Source organism: Opisthocomus hoazin, chromosome 6, assembly GCF_030867145.1.
Source record: "Opisthocomus hoazin isolate bOpiHoa1 chromosome 6, bOpiHoa1.hap1, whole genome shotgun sequence".
Classification (NCBI taxonomy): Eukaryota; Metazoa; Chordata; class Aves; order Opisthocomiformes; family Opisthocomidae; genus Opisthocomus; species Opisthocomus hoazin.
In genome coordinates this window covers 2,212,703-2,234,971 of record NC_134419.1, presented here as the reverse complement: position 1 = coordinate 2,234,971, position 22,269 = coordinate 2,212,703, and the positions used below count along the sequence as shown (strand labels likewise).

The following is a 22,269-nucleotide window of genomic DNA, read 5'->3' as shown; positions in this document are numbered from 1 at the left end:
GTTTGTGGAAGGTTGCTGATTAAAAGTCTGGAAAAGTGAGCATGATTAAGGCTGTTGGAGGAGATGAAGGGGACAGGTTTCTGGTTAAAGATCAGATGTGAGAATCCCAAGGTCTTTTATCTGTCCTCATCTCTGCTGCAGGTGGCTTGGGTGACTTTGTGAAGGCCATTTAATTGCTCTGCGCCTCTGTGAAAAGGCAGCAGCTCCCCTTTGTACTTTATGAAGCCAGTTGTGAGGTGGAGGCATTTTTTTCAGATGTTTGTCCACCACTTGGGATTACTTGTCTGAAAGGGGCGATTGTATAGAAAACCTGCCTGGTTCAGCGTTGCTGAAGTTTTTTGTGTGATCATCTGACCATGGTGTTTTCCTTGTAAAGATAAAGGCTTACAATCTAGACAAATGTTTCAGCATGTGCTTCTCTGTAACTCTGTGGGAGTGTTCACGTGTTCGTGGCTGATGCTTGTGACCTGCGAAAATACGTCACTGTGAGGAGCGATAGGGTCAGAGCTCTCCTCTCCTCCCACGGGCTTTCTCTTGGTTTTCATTCTTGCTGCCGCTCGTTCTCCATCACTAAGGTTTCTCTTAGGAGTTTCAAAAAGGCTTTTGTCCCTCTCGGTTGGCATGAAGTTTAGCAGAGACTCTGAGCCGAAGCCCTTGTGCCGGTGCTATGGGATGCCCTCCTGGGCAGCCTGCATCCTTCACATCCCTCTCCTGCCCGTATCCCGTGAGACAGTTTTCAAGCTGGTTGAATAACCTGGAAAGCGAGGCCTCCCTGTGTGACATTCCCACTGGCAGGGCAAGGCAGGTTGCTGCAAGAGAAGACAGCAGAGGTGGTGGTGGCAGAGTCCAAGCAGACAGCACCCCGTCTTTGGTCTGCGCAGATAGCCACGTGGTAAAAGGGAGGTGGCATCAGCTTTCCACCTCTGATAATCATGAATTTAAGGAGAGGAGAAGGTGGGTTCAAAGCTTCGTTTGCTCTAGGTGGTTCTTACGGCCGAAAGGCTGGGCGGGAGTCCCATCTGGATGGTGCTGAGCAGCGGCTGGAGCCATGCCTGGCCATCAAGGCATGATTTTTATGGTGCCTGGTGCCTGTCTGGCAGCCTGGGCAAGCGGGGAGCTGCGGGCTCCGCATGGGTTGCATGCGGGCGCTGCGTGTCCCTGCCCGTCAGCTCTTGCAGGGGAGCCCGGGGGTGCGATGCAGCACAGGCTGCCCCCCCAGCCCGTGTGTCCCCCAGCACGCGAGGAAGCCTCGTGATGTCATGCCAAGCGGGGCTGGTAGCATTTCATAAAGGCAGTAGGAGAAATAAAATAATTTTAGAGCAAAGACTGCACTTTTATTTTAGGAATCCTGGCTGCTGTCGTGCGGCGTTTTGCAGCCAGCAATCACCAAGGACGTCCTAAAGCCGTGTGAGCGCCGCACATCAGCAGTGATTCCTTGCTGTGATCTGTATCACACACAGAGTACTGTGTGCTTTGCTTCTGATTTGATGCTGGAAGGACAGCTACAGCTTCCTAATAAAGTGATTGCATTTCAGTTTAAAATAAAAATAAAAGTACTGAGTAAATCTTGAAATTCAGATAGTGAGTATTTTCTTGTAATAAAGATTTTATTAAAATACTACATTATGACTGCAGGCTGACATTACAGGTTTAAGGTTATTACTAGTTTATACCTTCTACCTGAAAAATATTTCCAGTTTGTAAAGGTACGTTTTGCTACATTGCTGCATTTTGCCCTTTACCGCGTAGCAGAGAAAAAATTGTGATCACACTGCAAATGTGAAAAATTATGCTTTTAAAAACCCGTACATATGAATACTTGCTTTGAAAATCCTCAGTCTCTGTAATGAAGAGGATTAAAAAAAAGCAGAAATGGAGAAGAGACTGCTGCCTACTTTCGACTTATTTAAATATGCACAGAGCTTCCTCCATTTTAATCTTCCTTATAAAAAGATGGCTGTGTTGCTAAAGCTGGCAACCCCTCAGAAGCCAGCATCATTTCTCTGTCGTACAGTTCAGCTGAGCAAGGCTAATGTGGAGTGGGGACCCCCTTCAGCCAGCTAAGCAACCAGGACGATTCATAATTCATAAGTGCTTGCAGCCATCCAGCTGAATACATTTGGATTAGTTCTCGTTTCTTCGTGCAATCCCTGATTTCATTATTCTCTCCTGCGAGCAAATACACCCACGTTCAGCCCTCTGCAAAGATGCTATGCCAGGCTTGGCTTTGTCTGGGATTAGTAACTGCCGAGCTTTGGGGCATCTCCGGCTTTGATGAACGCTGATTTTTTTTATTGACTGGGGAAGGGGGGTGTCCGTGTGCCCAAGGAGCTCTCCTCTCTGACCGGCGATTTCTCCGTGAGGATTTGTGGACGCTGCCGTGGAGTTTTCCAAAATGCCTGAAGCAAACTATTTGTTATCTGTATCTTGGGGGTATATCAAGGTGGGTTTACGTCCTGAAGGCTTATAAATGACTGTTTTTTGTGCTGTATTGCTTGGATAAAACCTCTATAAGGAAAACAGGCTTTTTAAATGGTTATTTATGTGTACTGTATGGCAAGAGATAAACATGTGTGTACTGTGCTTGCGGCGTACATGTATGTGCATTTTTTTTTTCCCTTTGGGAATTCACTGTCGCAGGATAAAATGATGCAGCAATGCAAATGTGTGATTAGAAAATTAGGAGGATTGCAGCATGTGGATCTGGGTGAACGAATGCTTGAATCCTACATTTTACTGCAATGATCCAAGCAGATCTTCAGATTAATGGCTTATTTTTCCTCTGCTGTGTTCTGAAGATCTGCAGCTGTCTTTTACTTGCATAATTCAAAATGGTGCAAACTTACAAAATTCAGAACAAAAGAATCTTATGGGATGTGGAATTTAAAACCAATGCAAGAATTTGATCTTTCAGAGAGATTATCTGAAACATGATCTTCTCATTTATTACAGTAAAAAATAATATGCATCTTTGGAGGAAATTCATTTAGTAGTTTAGTGTACTGAAAAGAAATATCTAGTCATGATGATGCTGAACAGTATCTAAATGAAACCATATGTCACTGACTGCATTCCAGATATCTCCATAATTTTGCTGTTAACATCTTGTTTGTGAACTTGCTTGCGATAAAGCTGTATTAATTTGGGAAAGCATTCAGAAAAATGCCATCTTTGTCTGTGTGCTCTTCCCCTCCCAGTTCAAGAGGATGCTGAACCGGGAGCTGACACACCTCTCCGAGATGAGCCGCTCCGGCAACCAGGTGTCCGAGTACATTTCCAACACTTTCCTGGGTAAGGCGTCGCATCCCAAGCTTTCGGGTGACTCGAAAATAACGATTACTGTCAGCCTAATACCCACCAGTCGATACTTGTGCCCAGTTTTCCTTTGGGGCAGAGCGTTGTTTAAATGTTTTGATTTTTCACTTGCAAAGTGGATATGGGGAGGAAAAGAATACAGTGTTTGAATAAGTCTATCCACAAAGGAATTCCCTCTGCAAATCAAAAGATTCTTCTGTTCAGATTGAATTAAGCTATTGGTAGCTGCCTTGTGCAAGCTATTTGATTTTTGTGTTGACCTTACGGAAAGGACAAAGTCACACAAGCCCGACTGCATACTCTTATCTTTGCAACTGCTGCCTCATACAGCTGCATCTTCCTCCTTCAGAGACAGGGGTCAGACAAGTAGGTTGGGCCCAGACATTTTATATATTACACACATATTTACTCATTTTGCACTGGAAGTCAGAATAAAGAGTAAAGAGAGCATTTTTCATGTCATTAGTTTTGTTGGAGCTCATAGGACTACTGGCATGAATTAATCCTCTCTTTACAAAATGTACTTGTTATGAAAAATACAATTTTCTGTGTTTTTAAGCAGCTTTAGAATTTGTGACCGTTTGCATATCAAACGCAGCTTAGCGCGGGACCCTCACGTACGTGTCTCTGAGTCCAACAGCCTCAAATGCTGCGCGGCTGTGGGATGCCGGAGCTCGTGGGGGACTCACGCCCTGCGGTTAAGATGGCCCAGAACGCCTTCGCTGTATGACACACAATTATTCCCATTAAGGGATTTCAAAGTGATTTCGGTAGCCAGTTGCAACTGGAACTACTGCGTGCATTTAGGACACATCACATCATTAATAATCCATGTAAGTCTGTAGCTGCTTTATGGGAATCCAGTGGCCCTGTCTTATCACTCAGCTTAATCATGACATCCAGAACATGAATTAATCCAGGGAATAGAAGGAAGGCTGCCTAGCTGCCAGCCAGCAGGCCATTTCTGCAGCCGGAGAGCCTGGAGCGTACACAGCGCGCCAGGGAGCATGACCACCATGGCATTTTCAGGGAGCTTGTTGTTTATCAGCTCTTGCCAGTAGGCCTATGTCTCTGGACCAGGATGTGCTGCAGCAGCAGAAGTACCCAGTGTGGCTTGATACTGTGGACCTAATACAAAACTAATAAACCCCACGTACACGCAGGTTAGTGGAGTCTGTATCTCAGCAGGGGCTAATTAGCTGAAGCCACTGCTGGTGCTAATGGGGCTGCATTATTCCCTGTACTGAGGCTGGGTCAGGTAACTCCGTTTCCCTTTGCAGGTCTTGACAATCATCTTGTTCATTCCTATTCTGCTGCTTCTCACACAGTCTGTAAGGGTGACGTCCTCGCCATTTTGTGGCAGTATGAGGGCCACTCAACCACTTAGGGCTGTGTTAACGCTGAGTGGTGCGGCTCTCCAGATTGGGCCAGATTGCAACTTGATTGCTCATAGTAGGAAGAAATGAGTGAAGCTTTTGAAAGAATCTTAAAGCTTTTTTAGGAAGTCATGCTGTTACATTTTTATGAATTAGTTTTCTCCCCCCTAAAATTTGGTTTAAAAATCAGGAGAACATACAAGATAACAGGAGTTTATAAATGAGGAAGTCGAACAAAAAAAAAGAACTATGTGGATAGAACAAAATGGATCATTTATCTGCAAATAGTGTTTGGAAGACGGAGATAACTGACGCATATTTAAACCATAGAATGCTTTGGGTTGGAAGGGACCTTTAAAGGCCATCTAGTCCAACCCCCCTGCAGTGAGCAGGGACATCGTCAGCTGGATCAGGTTGCTCAGAGCCACGTTCAACCTGACCTTGAATGTTTCCGTGACTTCATTCAGTCTCTTGGCTGGACTTTATTAAATGAGCTGAGGAAGGCACCAAGGAATGGTGTCCTCTGCAGCGGGGCCAGTCCTGCCGTCACCGTTTGGTCAGTGAGAGAAAGGACGCCAGCTTTAGATCCATATGAAGGAAAAAGATGAAAAACAATGGGTTTATTGTTGGCTGCGTGACGTGAACGAGGAAGATATCATGATGGCCTTTCAGCACGTGCCCTTTCCTAAGGGGTGAGCCGTGTTGCTGCTGCCGTCACTGTGGGGACACTCTCGTGGCCAAGCCACATGCTCAAGACTCAAAGCAGTCCCCAGCCCACTGTGGGCCCACAGGGAGCAACGTTGACCAAGCAGCGTCCTGCAACCGCAGCAGATTTCCTGGTGCTCTTGGCCCCCTTGTTCGGCGTTTGGATTTCCAGCAAGTGCAGCCTTTGTAGAAAGGTCTGGCCTGCCTGGTGCCCTCGAGCGACGGTTGAGGGCCGCTGCTCTGAGCAGCGCGATGGAGGTCGTGAATGAGATCTGCAGAAGCAGGGACATCTCAGGGGAAGGGCTGGGTGTTGGAGTAGTCGGGAGCTTTGGCGTGACAGTGCTTAAGGCGCCGAAATCCGTATGTGCCCTTTGGTTGGTAGGTACTGAAAGCAATGGGTGGCATCTGTTAAGTTGACTATTAAGTGTTACAGAAACTCCAAGTAAAGATTTAAGATTAATTTGCATATTTTTCTGAGTGCTGCTTTGTGCTGTACACTGCAGAGCGGTACACAGTATGTAGCTACATCGTTGTCTTTATCTCCAAGGATTTTGAATATTTTGTGTCCCTCAGATTCTCCATTGTGCTATTCATAAGGAAGTTATATATGTCAGAAGGATTTTTCTCAGAATTCACAAAGTTTGTAAGGTTCGTGATTTGACAAGTGCGAGGTTTCTGTTCATGAATGTCCATTTTACGCTGCCTTAGCGTTAGTCATTGCTAAGGAGATTATATAGAGGAAAGTCCTTCTGTTGTTCAGCAAAAACACACAAGGGAAACACCCATTGATGTCAGCTTGACTGTTGCTGTGAATAATGGCTTCCTTCTTAATTGCAGTGTTGCAGACACACTGGTAGTTCTTATTTCAGAGATTTTTAATTAAGCCAAGGCATAAGTAACTAGTGCCTAGATGCCTAGTCCCTCCAGAGGTCCTCAGAGATGCAAAGGTGCAAAGACATTATAGTAGCCTTTTGTAAAAGTTAATGAAAAAATGGTTAGTATGAAAATAATGAGCCACTGTATCTCCATTTTAAAGCAGCAAATAAATCTGTTGTAAAGGCAGTAAGTAGCATACGTGGATAGATTTATTTATTAAACACATCTCCACAGTCAAGTTTGCACCCACTGGGTGCCTGCTTAATGTGCATTAAAATCGTTACTGTCTCTGAGCATGACAATAGAAATGTGGCCTGTGCATTATATGTTATTCTATACATTTTTGTAAAGGGTAAAGCTTTAATAAATCAGTGACACCAATTTGTTGCTGGGTTGGTGTTTTAAGAGCAGGGTGTGTGAAGATGGGTTTGACCCTAAGAAGTATCAGTAGAGTGAATGTGAGAATATATACATAAGTACTTTATTGAGGAAAAATACATTGTTTGAATATATATTTTATTTTGCTGAAAACGGTTAATAAAAATTAGCCATAAGCAGAACCTGGTGCCCTGCAGGCATGGGGAGCTAGCTCCTGGACATGTGCTGCATCCCCAAGCGACGCGGCTTGAGAACAGCTAAGATGAAGGCAGCCTGGCACTTCGTGCCGCAGCAGGGCGCAGTGGGAAGGTTCAGTCTCGCAGAGGGCAAACGGAGGTTATGTGACTGTTTTGCTTTGATTTTGGTTCAGTTCAGTCCCAAAATTAGAGAAGGCCCCCAGCAGAAACACAAGGGTTTGAACTGGTCTGCAGAGCCGCTTAATCAGTAAAGCCAAGGGTTGATTTTGCGGGGTGTGATGGGTGTTCACACTGCAAATGATGTTGACTCATTGCACCTTTATTTGTTACAGACAAGCAGAATGATGTGGAGATTCCTTCTCCCACCCAGAAAGACAGAGAGAAGAAGAAAAAACAGCAGCTCATGACACAGATCAGTGGCGTGAAAAAATTAATGCATAGTTCAAGCTTAAATAACACCAGCATTTCACGATTTGGTGTGAAAACAGAAAAGGAAGACCATCTGGCCAAGGTATGACAGATTCTTGCAGTTCTGGGACAGTCTGTATTATCTGGAAGCCAGGGGTGCACTGGCTGGCTGGACTGCCCCTCCCCCCCCTTTAAAACTGGAATCAGTATCCCTGAAGTGATGTGGCCATTACAAATGCTGTAATTAATGGCACCAGGCCCTAACAGCATATTCTGTGTTCGTAAATTCCTTGGAAATATCCCTAAAATAATTTTAAAAAAAGTGATGAAGGCTGGGGAGAGCAATTACCAAGTATGGGGACATACAACACCACTATGTCCAGCAGACCAGCTGCAGGGCCTTTGTCTCTGTCGGGGCGTTTGTTCTTGCTACCTGGGAACACAAATCACAGATAATTCCCCTGCCACACTGAGAAATGTCCTCTCCTTGTACAAGGGCTGTGCCCTTCACAGTTACTCTGTGTTCGTGTACGTGTGTTCATGTTCACTTCCATAATTACCATAATGAAGACTGAATTTGCATATTTTTAAACTTTTGGAAAATGCTCGTGGTGCAAGTGATACATGCAGAATTGTCTTGAAAAAGGTTGTAACCGATCTCTTTTTGTATTTTCAAAAGGAACTGGAAGATCTGAATAAGTGGGGTCTCAACATATTTAACGTTGCAAGGTATTCCCACAACAGGCCGCTCACCTGCATTATGTACGCTATATTTCAGGTTCGTGATTTTGTGATCAAATTTGCTGTTCGTTTACAACACTATTTTCATTTCTAATGGCTTTCTGTTTTGTTGTCTTTGACGAGATGACATCCTTATTTGATACATGCGTGTGTGCTTGTACCATTTATTATACAGGAGCGAGATCTACTGAAAACATTCAAGATCTCATCAGACACTTTTGTAACCTACATGATGACGCTAGAAGACCACTACCATTCGGACGTAGCTTACCACAACAGCCTCCATGCTGCCGACGTCGCCCAGTCCACGCACGTTCTGCTCTCTACCCCCGCGCTGGATGTGAGTTACCTAGTTTGAGCTAAGTGCTTTGTGTTGGGCAGCCGTCGTGTTTAAAGGGGGGGTGGAAGCTTAAAAGCACTGCATTGCCTGTGTGAACGTAGGAGTCGGTCACCAGTAGTTTTCAGACCTGCAAAAATAAATGCCTACAAATATCTGCAGGGTGGGTGTCAGGAGGATGGGGCCAAGCTCTTTTCAGTGGTGCCCAGTGACAGGACAAGGGGCAATGGGCACAAACTGAGGCACAGGAGGTTCCATCTGAACATGAGGAAGAACTTCTTCCCTCTGAGGGTGACGGAGCCCTGGCCCAGGCTGCCCAGGGAGGCTGTGGAGTCTCCTTCTCTGGAGATATTTCAGCCCCGCCTGGACAAGATCCTGTGCAGCCTACTGTAGGTGACCCTGCTTCGGCAGGGGGGTTGGACTAGATGACCCACAGAGGTCCCTTCCAACCCCTACTATTCTGTGATTCTGTGATTCTGTGAAAAAGCGGTGTGCTGGCTGCTCTTCGGGGGCCCAGTTTACTGCCGGGGAAATCACCGTTAAGAAATTCCAGCAGCTTTGACTGGAATCTCTGTTTCATCTTAAAGAGCACAAGCTGCTTGTAGACCTTTCTTCTGAGTAAATGTCTTGTCCTCAGAAAACTAATTTAAAAAACGCAACCTGTTTCTCTGAATCAGCCTCCCAGACTGTTGAGAGGTAAAACAGAAGGACTTTGCTGACAAATTCCTTTTTTTCTTCCTAGGCCGTCTTCACTGATTTGGAAATCCTCGCTGCAATTTTTGCAGCTGCAATTCACGATGTGGATCACCCTGGTGTCTCCAATCAATTTCTTATTAATACAAGTGAGTTTTGTTTCAGATACAATAATAATTTCATCTGCAAACTTGGAAGCTAATGGAAATGCATTTTCCATTACAGCGAGGTCACAAATTTTGACTTGCAGACTGCATTGCTTTCTCACAATACTGTGCAGTAAACTAGTTAGATGTTTTGAAATAAAGCAGTGATTAAAATGAAATTCCTAACAAAGGAAGCTATTGTAGGGCAATTTGTAAAGTGCCCTTGAATTTTGTGAATGTTACCACTTGCTAACGCATAATGATTCTTGCAGTCCAGAGTGCAAATTTTATCATTAATGTAAGATAAATAATGCTATTGCTATTGACAACGGTAAAGCAAAATATTGTGGTTCGTATTGTGTTCTGTAACAGGCTAAGCATGTATCTTGATTCCAAAATATGGGTATTGTTCTGTTTTGGAAAGTGCATTTGCAAGATTCATGCTTTCTGTTGTCAGTGATTCTGACGCCCGTAACTAAGTCAACCGAGTACTATTTTGTTCATCAGAACCCAGCAAAGGGCTGTTTATATTATGTACATATGTGCTCAGATGAGAGAACCGCACGCTCTTGGCACACATGAAGCAAAAAAGGAAAAGTTTTCCCGATGTATTGCATACAGATAAAGATTTCAGTACCCAGGACAAGCGTCTGCTGTTTGAAATCTCACATTTCACGTGCTGGAGTCACATATTTATGTTGCTTTGCTAGATTCCGAACTAGCCCTGATGTACAACGACGAATCCGTCTTGGAGAACCACCATCTCGCTGTGGGTTTCAAACTGCTTCAAGAGGAGCACTGTGACATCTTCCAGAACCTGACCAAGAAACAGCGTCAGACGCTCAGGAAGATGGTGATCGACATGGTAGGAACTACACACACCCTGCTCCTCTTGAACGAAAAACAGGCTTTCTTGTGTGGTTGCCCATGCTGAGATTGCCTTTTCACTTCTGTAAAGGTATTGGCGACAGACATGTCCAAGCATATGAGTCTGTTGGCTGATCTGAAGACCATGGTGGAGACTAAGAAAGTGACCAGTTCAGGAGTCCTCCTTCTGGACAACTACACGGACAGAATACAGGTACCTCAGCCGAGTTTTCCGAATATTGTGTGTGTTGTTCAGGGCTGAAGAAACCATGCTCCTATTTTTATCGTGGCTTTTCAACGGACCATATATAGAAACTGCTGACCTAGATTTTCAGCAACTATTTTCTTCTATTCTGCACCGCAAAGAGGTACAAGATGGTCGCATGTCTTTTAGGTAAAAGGGATTATGTTTTTAACACTTAGAGCATGGAGCTGCAAACATGCACGTTCTTCTGAGGTCAGTCTCTAAGGCTGAGTTTTTGAAGGCTCTCAGATTTCCATCCTGCTTTCTCCCATTTGTTTCTCCTGTCAAAAAAGTATAGCAAAATTGCTGTAGCATTGCGAGATTCCAAGGGTTTAGTCCATACCTAGAGCAGCTCACGCTGAGCTGAAATTAGTGATGTACGATCTGTTTGCTGTATAATCTAATCTTTGGTTTACAGAAATGTCAGAGCAGTACTGGGGCGGGGTTATGCAGGACAGGATGCATCCTGATCTTCTCGCCATTTTGGTGGCCATCTTCTTAAGAACATACTCATGGGGAAACTCCTACATTTTAAGGCTGCTCTTGTTAAAACAGGTCACTCCATTGCCGTCTAAATCCTTGCGGCTGTGGTTAGTCAGGCACATTTTTTGTGTGTGTGGAAAGGATATTACTCATTTAATAAAGTAGAAGCATTTAACCATCTGAGAGCGTGAAAATAAATTTTGAGTGGTGGAAAGCACCTGCATTCGAAAACAAACCTATATGATGTAATGAACATTGCCACAAGTGCACCCTGTGCAAGTGTTGCGTTGTCTGAAAAACATACGGCACGTTTTACTTCTGAAGCGGACCGTAGCAGCGAGTCTCATATATGGAAATGCTACGATGTTCATATTTTTATAGGCCGTTGCATAATCGAAGAGTCTTGTGGTTAGATGTTCTGGATTAAGCAAGCAGATACAGCTCGAAACTGTCCTCTTTTTCCATTTGATTTTATGAGTCTTCTGATTAATGTAATTGCAGGTTCTCCGAAATATGGTACATTGTGCGGACTTGAGTAATCCCACAAAGTCCCTGGAGCTGTACCGGCAGTGGACGGACAGGATCATGGAGGAGTTCTTCCAGCAGGGAGACAAAGAGCGAGAAAGAGGAATGGAAATCAGTCCAATGTGCGACAAGCACACAGCGTCAGTGGAAAAATCACAGGTAATTGGCCGTGAGCTGCGTTTTTGTACTGCCTGAGCCTGTATTTTTAAAGCAGAGACAAAATTCATCTGCTTTCTCTAGCACAATTGGGCAAACCGCCAGCTATTCAGAGGGTTGGTTCTGATTGACCCTGACATCCAGCTGTGCCTGAAGCTCCTATAGACTGGCGAGGCTGTTCAGAGTCCTTTATGTACCCCTTGGCGTCTCCTCATTTCCACATGCGTGTTCATCTTGCCCTGTTTGTGTCCCAGTTTCCAGAGTGAGTTGGTTTCCTTTTGTTCCCCTGCCTTGAAAAGTGCAATTCTGATCTCCCCTTCCTCCTGCCAGGTCTCTTCTGCCTTCACACCCTCCAGCCTCCTTAATTAGCACCTCCTCAACCCACTGCTCTCTACCCTCTTAGACATTTATAGCCCCATTGTACTAGAGGGTTGGGAGCTTCTCCCAGCTGAGACCCACTTCAGGACACTGGAAAAGTCTGGATGTCAGTCGTTAGTCAGCCTCGTGCAGAGCGGTTTCGCGGTGCATGAGCTGGCCGGTTGAGTTGGAGGTCTGATGGAGCTGCTGTGTGCCGGGTGAAGTCAAAGAAATATTTATTTATGTCAATGCAAACCTTAAAAGGGGCTGGATATGTCTTTTTTTAAGAGAGAGATTAACTGGCTTATCCCTAGTTCTGATTCATAGATTAAACGGTTTCAAGGTCAGATTTTGTTCTGACCTGTGTAGGACAGGCTGTAAAATCAGTCTGTAATGAAGCCGGTAATTTACGTTTGCCTAAACATATTCCGATCTTTATATAATGGTGTCTTGGTTGTTGTTTTTGAATGACTCGAGCAAGTCATCATCGAGGTTTTTCAGCTTGAATAAGTAACAAAATTGATGATAATTATTTCCAAATGTCCTCTTGGGCTAAGCCAAGAGGTTTCAAAATTATTCACTCAACCGCATGGTGATTTTGTTGGAAAAATCTGTCTTATTTGTTAACCTAACAAGAAATGAATCCTTCGGCCAGGCTTGGCCAGAAAATGCCCATGTGCTCCGCATGTGAGCTCCAGTTAATTTTTTGTTTCACATATGCACTTCACAGAGGTTTCAAAATGGCATTTTTGCTATGCAGAAAGAACGGGACTTGCACAAAATGGCCACCACTGAAATCCCAGCTAGTGGGAAGGAGAAGGGGAGGTGGCATGTCCGTTGTGGAGTGAAACCAGGAACTGATTGGAAAATGGCGTGCAAGTATTTCAGAGCTCTAGATGTTACCTCTTTCCTCAAAATATCTTAAGATGAGTGCTCAGCCATCTGGCCAGCTGTTCCACGAGTTGGGGTGTTTGTTTAAAGAAACAATGACTTGCTTACGAAGTGACCCATCTCCAGCCATCGGTGCTGTGTAGCCCTGGAGAGTTTTGGGTGGCGGCGAAGCCATCAGCTATAACCATACAGAAAATTTTTTTCACTTTGAAAATGCTCCGGAACATGTGCCGCAGGAAATTTTCATCACCTTTTTGTTTAAGCTGCCTCAACAGTATGTTACAATTGAATGTTAATGGTTCTATTGACATCCTGTTGTGTCTGAAGGAGGCATGTGTGATTTCCAAAGCAAACATCTGCACGTTGAGTCTGGCCCCTCTGAGAGCCATTTTCCTGCTGCCCAGAAATGTTGTCCAGCGGAGCGAGGAGAAAAGTGACACATTCTGCCAAGACGGAAGAATTTCAATCCTCTTTATGGCCATTCAGTTTTCTCCATCCTGGACGTACGTCCTCTTAGTCAGACAATTGAAAAATGATTTCGCTCGGAGCTTACGCGCCAACCGGCGGAAGGGCTGACGGGCTCGGCGCAGCCCTCACTGTTTCCACCGCTGGTACGTCACTCCATGGGAGTCGGGCAACAGCGGTCTGTCCGCCCGCGTGCGGGGGGAGAGGAGCTTCTTGGGATGAGCTGAGTTGCCTTCTGCACTCTGTCCAAAACAAAGTGCGAGGAAAGGAGAGCTCTAGGAGGGCCGGCTCCGCAGAGAAACACGATGGCTGCTTTGGCAGAGCAGAGAAGTGCTCAAATGTTTAAAGACACAGGACCATGAAACGGTTCAGAATAGGTACAAACTACACACCGTAGTAAAATACACCTAAAGGTCAGACTTCAGCCCGTAAAAGGAGCAATGTTTGGCATTAGGACGGCTGCTCGCCCTGGGAGCGCTGGCGTTTTCACGGCCACCAGCCACATGCATAGCCTGGGTGACGGCAGCGTTGCCGTAAACGCGCCAGCCTTGTCCGCCGTCACCGGGGAATCCTGTGTGAGAGACGGCAAACTCTCGCTGCTCAGGGCAGGGGCAGTGACTGTCTGAAATGCTTCTCTGCGCTAGCAGCTGGCAAGAGGCGTCCCTTGGTGGGATGTTCTGTCTCCAAAGTGACAGCTCACCCCGATATCTGCAGGGCTGGGACTAAGCCGCTAGTGAGGAACACTTGCCAGACTCTTTTCAGTGGTGTCCAGCGACAGAACAAGGGGCAACGGGCACAAACTGGAGCATGGGAAGTTCCGTCTGAACATGAGGAAGAACTTCTTCCCTCTGAGGGTGACGGAGCCCTGGAACAGGCTGCCCAGAGGGGCTGTGGAGTCTCCTTCTCTGGAGATATTCCAGCCCCGCCTGGACGCGGTGCTGTGCAGCCGGCTCTGGGTGACCCTGCTTGGGCAGGGGGTTGGGCTGGGTGACCCACAGAGGTCCCTGCCAACCCCTGCCATGCTGGGATTCTGTGATATGCCAACAGGAGTGTTTAAAATCATGCATGCAGCCAGGGATGGGATTGGCAGCTCCATCACTGAGTTTCCCAGTGGCTCCTGCTTTTAGTTTCATCCAAGGTTTGATTCTGGGACAAGACGTCAACCTAGGACAATGTTGTAGGCGCAGCTTTGGGTGTCAGAGTTTTATGTCTGCGATTGGACCATGCTGGTTTGGGGGCTTGCTTTGGGGTGGGTGTTGTGCTTGTAAAAATCGCATGTTAACAGCGTTTGGACTTTATGTAGACACCTGTCTGCTCGTAGCCGTTCCCTCGCCCTAAGCGTGCATGTTGCTGTGTTTCTCAGGTGGGATTCATTGACTACATCGTCCATCCGCTCTGGGAGACGTGGGCTGACCTGGTGCAGCCCGACGCCCAGGACATCCTGGACACGCTGGAGGACAACAGGAACTGGTACCAGAGCATGATACCTCAGAGCCCGTCTCCTCCGCTGGAGGAGCGGGGCAGGGACTGTCAGAGCCTGATGGAGAAGTTCCAGTTTGAACTGACGCTGGAGGAGGAGGATTCGGATGGACCGGAGAAGGACGGCGAGAGCATCGGCTACTTCAGCAATACAAAGACACTCTGCGTGGCCGACCCAGGGGAGGAGGATTCGCAGAGGGAGGCCAACATAGAAATCGTGACGGAAGATACGTCTCCTGTCGACACATAATGTCCTGGACCTGTGTGAGTGGATTTCAAACGCTTGGTGAGCGTGCCGGCAGTCTCGCGGACTCGCCTGCAGCCTGGGTCTGAGGCCGGTGTCTGACACTGGCTGAAAGATCTTCCCAGCTACTTGAGATTGGAGTCAGGGTTGAAGATCGTGTGGTGGATGATTGCTCAGGAAATTAACAGGTGATTTACGTTGTGGTTTAAGCCTTGTCAGCTGAGAGCGTCGTGTTGTCCTGGAGCTGGCTTGGGTCGTGACTGAAGAGTAAATGACACACAACTGAGAGATTTTATACTGTTAGTTTTGGAATTTATACCAGTTACACTGATAGAAACTACTGATTAATAACTCTCCATATAAAACCTGTCCACCTGACCACCTGTCTGCAGACCTGTGTGCCTTCTTTGTAAACACTTTCATGTCTTTTCAAGAGTCTATTAATTAAATACACGGAGTTTAGTATAAAAAGCGACACAAAGCGTTCCAAATCTGACAGATACTTTTTGGATTCTTCCTGTTACAAGAAGCAGTCTTCCTTTTTTCATGGGCAATACCTGTCACTTTACTGCAGTTAATCCCTGTTGCAGACTAAACTGAAGGGAAACCCTCTGTTTTGCGTTACTGCACCTTTAATCACCTGCTCAACGCCCCGGGTGACCCGTTCAAAGTCGCTTCACGCCGTCGCGCACCATCTCCGTTCGCTGGCTAGGAATAACGGTATTTTTTGCTCGGCGGGGTTTCGTTTTGTCGTGCGCAGGACGGAGGGTGGCTTGTCTCCGTGGCGCAGCGCAGTGCCTGTATCAGCAAGCGTGATGAGGCAGCGCGCGACGCGCGTTCCCCGTCGGCGGCTCCTTGGCTCGCTGGAAGTTGCACGCTCGGGTATTTGTGTTTCTCTTGCCGATCGTTCACGTTTCCTAGGTTTAGGTCCACCGTCCTCCTCCTGCACTGCCTTGAGCTCTAACACCTCCATTACTGTTTATAACAGTGTATTTATTACGTAATGTACATACTGTAATGTTTTGTAAGTTATTAATTTATATGAATTAACATTGCCTGTCGGCGGCGATGTTAATTGTGTAGAAAACTCGGGATAAGAGTTGCCTTTTTTTCTCGTAACCTTTTGTATTGCATAAAATACAAGAACCTGAACATAGCTGAAGAGACAGACGCAACCCAGGAAGGGCATTCGGGCGGCAGCTGCCCATGGGGCCGTCTTCCCGGCGAGCTGGGTCGGGGGGTCCGGACCCCGGGGCAGCGGGCGAGCGCTTGGAAGTGCTGAAAACCAAGAGGGGGGGGGGGGGGGGAACCAAACGAACGAAACCCCCCGCGAACGGGCCAGCTTTTCGATGTCACGTTCCAACTTCCGAACAACCCAATGTGAATTCCTATGATGAAAATGTGAACTGATGTAATAATTGTGCTGTGAAACTTCTTCTGACAAAGCTTGTCCGGCATCGTGAGCCGTGTCGATCTCAGTTTGTAAAATATGTTTCAAGCTTTTGGTCCAACTTGTGACTAACTAGTTCCTGAAAATAGCACAGCTGTGCATGAGCAATGGGTTTGTATGTCTGTTGAACACCGCGTTGTTCCAGGTGGTTATTTTATTGTTTCCAAAAGTTTCACACAATGTATGTTATAGTATTCTATATTGTGTTCAGATGCATTCTTAAGAGATTTTTATATGAAGTGAAATAAATGAAAGCATGACCCTCCCTGCCGCGCTCTGTGCTGCTTTTCGGAACAGGTCGGTGCGGGCGGTGTCTCGGGCGAAGGCGGCTGGGACCCGGCGGGCACCGGGAGCGCGGTGGAACGGAACCCTCCCGTGGCCGAAGCCCAGGGGACAGGCAGAGCGCTCCTCTTCCGGACGCCAAGAGACGGGGTTCTGCGGCCGGGGGGCACGGCCCGCTCCACCGTGCCGGCGGCGGGACCTTCGCCTTCCTGCGCGGCCGCCGGTGCCGGTGGCAGCGGCGACAGGAAGGCTGTGCAGACAGGAAGGCGATGGCCGCGGCCGGCAGCGCAGCCTGCGCCCGGCCTGCCGCTTTCATGTCCCGGCCTGACCCAAAACAACCGACTTTCCAGTAAGAAAACATCCTGCCGGCAGGCGCTGGGGACCGAGGGGATGGCCAGGACCCCGCGCCTGCCTTCCCACCCAGCGCTTCGCAGGGGCTGCAAACTATCTGGAGATATTCAAGACTCGCCTGGACGCGGTCCTGTGCACCCAGAGGTGACCCTGCTTGGGCAGAGGGTTGGGCTGGGTGACCCGCAGAGGGCCCTGCCAACCCCGACCATGCTGGGATTCTGGGTGGAGCAGGAGGCCGGCTCGGAGGGCCAGCAAGGAGCTGGTCTGCGGGGGAAGCACCAGGCCGCAGGCAGCAGATGCACTGGGGGTGAGCAGCGTGGCACAGGGACTGGGTGCTCTGCCCAGCCCCCTCCCCTCCACTCCATCAGCCGCTGTTCTTCTTCTGCCAGTGACCTGGTTCCGTCAGGCAGCGGGTGCCAACGCAGCGGGGCTGCTCCAGCGCTGGGACAGCGGCCTCCGTTCGCTTCTGCTCCGAGGAAAGGCTCTGATGGTGGCTACCTTCCAAAACTAACCCAAATTCCTTCTGTTCTGCTTCAGTTTTCGGGATGGGAAATCCCCGGTCAGGTGCGGGACGGCTTGCTGCCTCAGTTTCCCTCCTCTCCTCGGGGGATGAGGACGCGTCTCGGCTCTGTTTGGCAATTTTGGCTCGGGTATGGGGGGAAAGCAGGGGGAAAACCAAAACCTGTGGCAAAACGGGGTGCAGAGAGTGCGCCTTTCCAGAGAGGGGCTGGATCCCGGGTCTGCAACCGGGGTGTGCAACCAGCTGTGCCACCATCCTGTGCAGCTGCCCAGGAGGGGGGCTCGGGACCTCCAGCCGTGGGGCGAGGGGTGAGGGGAGCACACGCTGTCAGCGGTGGGTGTCACCAGAGCCCCCACCCCGGCAGCGGCCGTCCTCCAGGTCACAGCTTCCCCCGAGGCCACAGAGCTGGGGTGCTGGGGGGGTTTCCAGCAGCTCCAAACCCACCCGTGGGCACCCGTCCCGGGGACCAGCTGCTGGTGGGCATCCATCCTGGGGAGCAGCCGCTGTTCGCAGCAGTGCCGGCCCCTCCCGGCTGCCTGGGGTGTGGGGACAAGGGTCCCACGGAGTCCCCGCCGCTGCCAGGAAACTTCTGACCCGGAGGTCGGCGTTGTTAGTGAAAACCACGATGCGAAGAAATAAAACAATCAGCCAGCCCTGTTGCTTTTTCCCATGGCGCCCAGGCGCTGTGCCTGCTCTCCTGGGTGTGGGGCCGGTTTTCCAGGCCCTTTTTTCCCCTCTGTGTTCTTTTTCCACAGGAGTCCGGGATGAGCGCGGGCGTTTCCGCGGGCGATGCACGCCGGTGGCTGCAAGTCGCTGCCGGGCCCTGCCACCGGTGAAAAGCGTGGAAGAAATCTTGAGTTTCTTCCGAGGAAATGCTTTGAGAACGCAATTTTCTCATCCGAATAACGACGCGCAGCGGCAGCTTTGTGCCAAGCCACCAGGCCGGCGTTTCAGGGTGTCCCCTGCCCCTCACCGCAGGCCTGGCTGGGGCCGGGGACGCAGGTCACTGCTTTGGGGCCACCAGAGACCAACCATCGAGGTGGCTGAAGCCACGGCCACCACCTCGGGCTCGCACACACAGCACAAACACGCGGAGAAACGCGATCTGATCGCAGCGGGTGCTCGGTGCCTGGAAGGCGATTGCTCACGTTTCAGCCCCCCACCCGAGGTTTGCTCCACGTCCATCACCTTCGCTTGGGAGACGCCCCGTGTCCCCGAGCACGCCACGCTCCCTGGCCCCGTGTCCCCCTGCGTGCCACCCCGCGGGGTGCAGCATTTCCCGGGCTACGATCCCGCCGTGAGGATCTGCGAAGTGGCGGAAGCGGTTTGCTAGCCCAGGAGATCTGGGCACCGCTGGCTTCGAGTTCACCTACAAGTCCTACAGCTGAAAAAAAAAAAGAGATGAAGAGCCGAAGCGCTGACAGTTTTGCAGTCAAAAACAGGAAGGAGCCGGGGGCTGGCGCACCGAGCACAGATTTTATCGAGCCTGCGGCGCTGGAACGGAGCCCGAGCGCTCACGGCACCGGTAGCCGCCGCGCGAAGGGGAGGTGGGAGTCCGGTCCGGCAGCGGGGATGCCGGCTGCGGTCCCGGGAAGGACGCGACGGGCTGTGGCCCAGCCGATGTCATTTAAGAGGTGCTTCAGCTCTCCCTGTCGTCCCTTTTGGGGTGACACAAGGAGTGTGACCCCAAGGTCTCTCTGCCCCCCAGGGCTGGGGTCAAGCCGAGGATTTTGGTTATGTGAAATTGTTCTGGCTCATTTCTTCCTTTGCCTTCGCCACCGTCCCGCTGCGCTGCCCCAGGGTGGGCCCTGCGAGCAGCCCTGCGCCGGCCGGGCGTCACGCCGCGCTTTGGGGTGCACCCCGCTGCGCTTTGGGGTGCGGCGTGGCACACGCCGGGGTGCGGCACGCTGAGGTTCGGGGTGGACTGGCCGGCCTGAGGAGGGGGTCACCGCCGCGCTGCGGGCAGGTTTCGGTCGGTGGCAGCGGCAGGGCCGGGGAGCCGTCCCCGGGGAGCGCGGGTCCCCATGGCGAGGGGCTCAGCACGCTGCGGCACCCGCTGCCAGCCCCATCCTGCCTCCTCACAGCTGCCTGCACAGCTGCACAGCTCCCGTCCTGCCTACACAGCTCCCACCCTGCCTGCACACAGCTGCCAGCACATCTGAACAGCTCCCATCCTGCCTGCTCAGCTCCCATCCTGCCTGCACATCTGCACAGCTCCCACCCTGCCTCCTCACGGCTGCGTGCACAGCTGCACAGCTCCCATCCTGCCTGCTCAGCTCCCATCCTGCCTGCACATCTGCACAGCTCCCACCCTGCCTCCTCACAGCTGCACAGCTCCCATCCTGCCGGCACAGCTGCACAGCTCCCATCCTGCCTGCTCAGCTCCCACCCTGCCTGCTCAGCTCCCATCCTGCCTCCTCACAGCTGCACAGCTCCCATCCTGCCTGCACATCTGCACAGCTCCCACCCTGCCTGCACACAGCTGCCTGCACAGCTGCACAGCTCCCGTCCTGCCTGCACAGCCCCCATCCTGCCTGCTCAGCTCCCATCCTGCCGGCACAGCTGCACAGCTCCCATCCTGCCTGCACACATCCTGCCTGCACACAACTGCCTGCACAGCTGCACAGCTCCCATCCTGCCAGCACAGCTGCCAGCACAGCTGCACAACACCCATCCTGCCTGCTCAGCTCCCATCCTGCCTGCTCAGCTGCCTGCACGTCTGCACAGCTCCCATCCTGTCTGCTCAGCTCCCATCCTGCCTGCACACAGCTGCCAGCACATCTGCACAGCTCCAATCCTGCCTTTCCAGCTGCCTGTACAGCTGCACAGCTCCCATCCTGCCTGCACATGGTTGCCTGCACATCTGGTCAGCTCCCATCCTGCCTGTACAGCTACCAGCACAGCTGCACAGCTCCCATCCTGCCTCCTCACAGCTGCCTGCACAGCTGCGCAGCTCCATCTGCCGAGGCCCCAGGCCACTGCACAGCGCAGGGCCGGACGCTGCACAGCCAGGACGGGCACAGCGGGGTGGCCGCTGCGGGGACATGGCCTGGACACGCAGCAGGGACACGCACGGCTGGAGTCGGCACAGCTGGAGCCACGCACAGCTGGAACCCCACATGGCCGGATCATCGCACAGCTGGATCAGTGCACAGCTGGACCCCTGCGCAGCTGGGACCTGGGACAGCTGCACCACTGCGCAGCTGGAGCCATGCACAGCCAGAACCCCGCACATCTGGAACCTCAAAGCTGGAACCCTGCATAACTGGAACCCTGTACACAGCTGGAACCCCACACAGCCGGAACCCCGCACAGCTGGAACCCTGCACCCAGCTGGAACCCCGCATAACTGGAACCCCACACAGCTGGAACCCCACACAGCCAGAACCCCGCACAGCTGGAACCTTGCACAGCTGGAACCCTGCACCCAGCTGGAACCCCGCATAACTGGAACCCCACACAGCTGGATCCCCACACAGCTGGAACCCCACACAGCCAGAACCCCAAACAGCTGGAACCCTGCATAACTGGAACCCTACACAGCTGGAACCTTGCAACACTGGAACCCCACACAGCTGGAACCCCACAACCCCACACAGCTGGAACCCTGCATAACTGGAACCCTACACAGCTGGAACCTTGCACAGCTGGAGGCAGCGTCTCCAGGCCCGCGTTGGGGTGCTCACCTTTGGGGATCCCTCTGTCTTTTCCAGCAGGCTGCAGGGGTGTTTCCCAGCGCGACCCCCTGCCCTCTGCCCACCCCGACACGCTCCGGCGCCGCTCCCTCCTGCTCCGTGGGAGCTCCAGGTCCCATGCTCCCTGGCCGAGCGCCGCTGGTGGGATCCAAACTGACCAGTGGGACCCATCGCTCGTCTTCTGCTCCCACCTTCCGCTCCTCCCACCCAACACGCACCGCCTTCAGCTCCCCCGCCTTTTTATAGAGTCTTACCACACGGATGTTGCAGAAAAAGCATTTTTTATTCACGAGGGAGGGATAAATGTTGCTTCCCTGGCTATATGGGCCACGTTGCGGGTGGCTGGAGGGTGCAATCACATGAAGGGCATTTCTGGCAGCCCCCGCGCCGGGCTGTTGAGCAAGGGTGGGTGCCAAGCCCACGCAATCACCCATAGGAGCACCCCGATGCCCGAGCAGCAGCCCTCTCCGCAGCAAAATACAGGTAAACCCTCGCAGGAGCCCCGCAGCAAGCTCTTAGGGCCGGGGGAGCAGAGGTAGGAGGGTTCTGCAGCAGAAAAATGAATATTTTCAGTGTTAAAATTACATTTTTTTTCCATAACCTCATTCTCAGCTGAGCTATTTGGGTTGAAACCTTTTCCCCCCCTCAAAAAAAGGATAAAAATCCCAGGTTTTGCCGGACTCGAGTGGGCTGCGTTGGTCCGGCTCCCACACGGATGCGGCAGAGCCCCGTTGCTCCCAGGGACTGGGGGTTTGCTCCTGACTGGTCAAGGGGGTTGGCTATTTTCAACTCTTTAAAGTTAATGAAGTTTGAGGGAGGTTCTCCTCCCCCTCTGCTCTGCCCTGGGGAGGCCCCATCTGCAGTGCTGTGTCCAGTGCTGGGCTCCCCAGTTCAAGAAAGATGAGGAGCTACTGGAGAGAGTCCAGCGGAGGGCTGCGAGGATGAGGAGGGGACTGGAGCATCTCTGCTACGAGGAGAGGCTGAGGGAACTGGGCTTGTTCAGCCTGGAGAAGAGAAGGCTGAGAGGGGACCTTGGAAATGCCCATAAATATTGAAAGGTGGGGGTCAGGAGGACGGGGCCAGACTCT

The 22,269-nt window shown here is 50.7% G+C and overlaps 1 protein-coding gene across 5 annotated transcripts in view; it reads left to right on the top strand.

The window, feature by feature from the left end:
• PDE4B (phosphodiesterase 4B) overlaps positions 1-16,598 on the top strand; it is a 231,573-nt gene extending 214,975 nt beyond the window's left edge. For 4 of the 5 annotated variants that reach the window (XM_075424282.1, XM_075424283.1, XM_075424284.1 and 1 more), the window contains 9 exons: positions 3,198-3,291; positions 7,180-7,358; positions 7,935-8,033; positions 8,172-8,336; positions 9,076-9,175; positions 9,883-10,037; positions 10,131-10,253; positions 11,268-11,450; positions 14,524-16,598. In XM_075424282.1, the coding sequence (XP_075280397.1) occupies positions 3,198-3,291; positions 7,180-7,358; positions 7,935-8,033; positions 8,172-8,336; positions 9,076-9,175; positions 9,883-10,037; positions 10,131-10,253; positions 11,268-11,450; positions 14,524-14,889 (1,464 nt within the window). In that variant the 3' untranslated portion in view covers positions 14,890-16,598. Of the gene's footprint in view, positions 1-1,932; positions 2,444-3,197; positions 3,292-7,179; positions 7,359-7,934; positions 8,034-8,171; positions 8,337-9,075; positions 9,176-9,882; positions 10,038-10,130; positions 10,254-11,267; positions 11,451-14,523 lie in introns of those variants that run through there. The other variant, XM_009932093.2, reaches the window with a different exon arrangement.
• Positions 16,599-22,269: the final 5,671 nt, after the last annotated feature.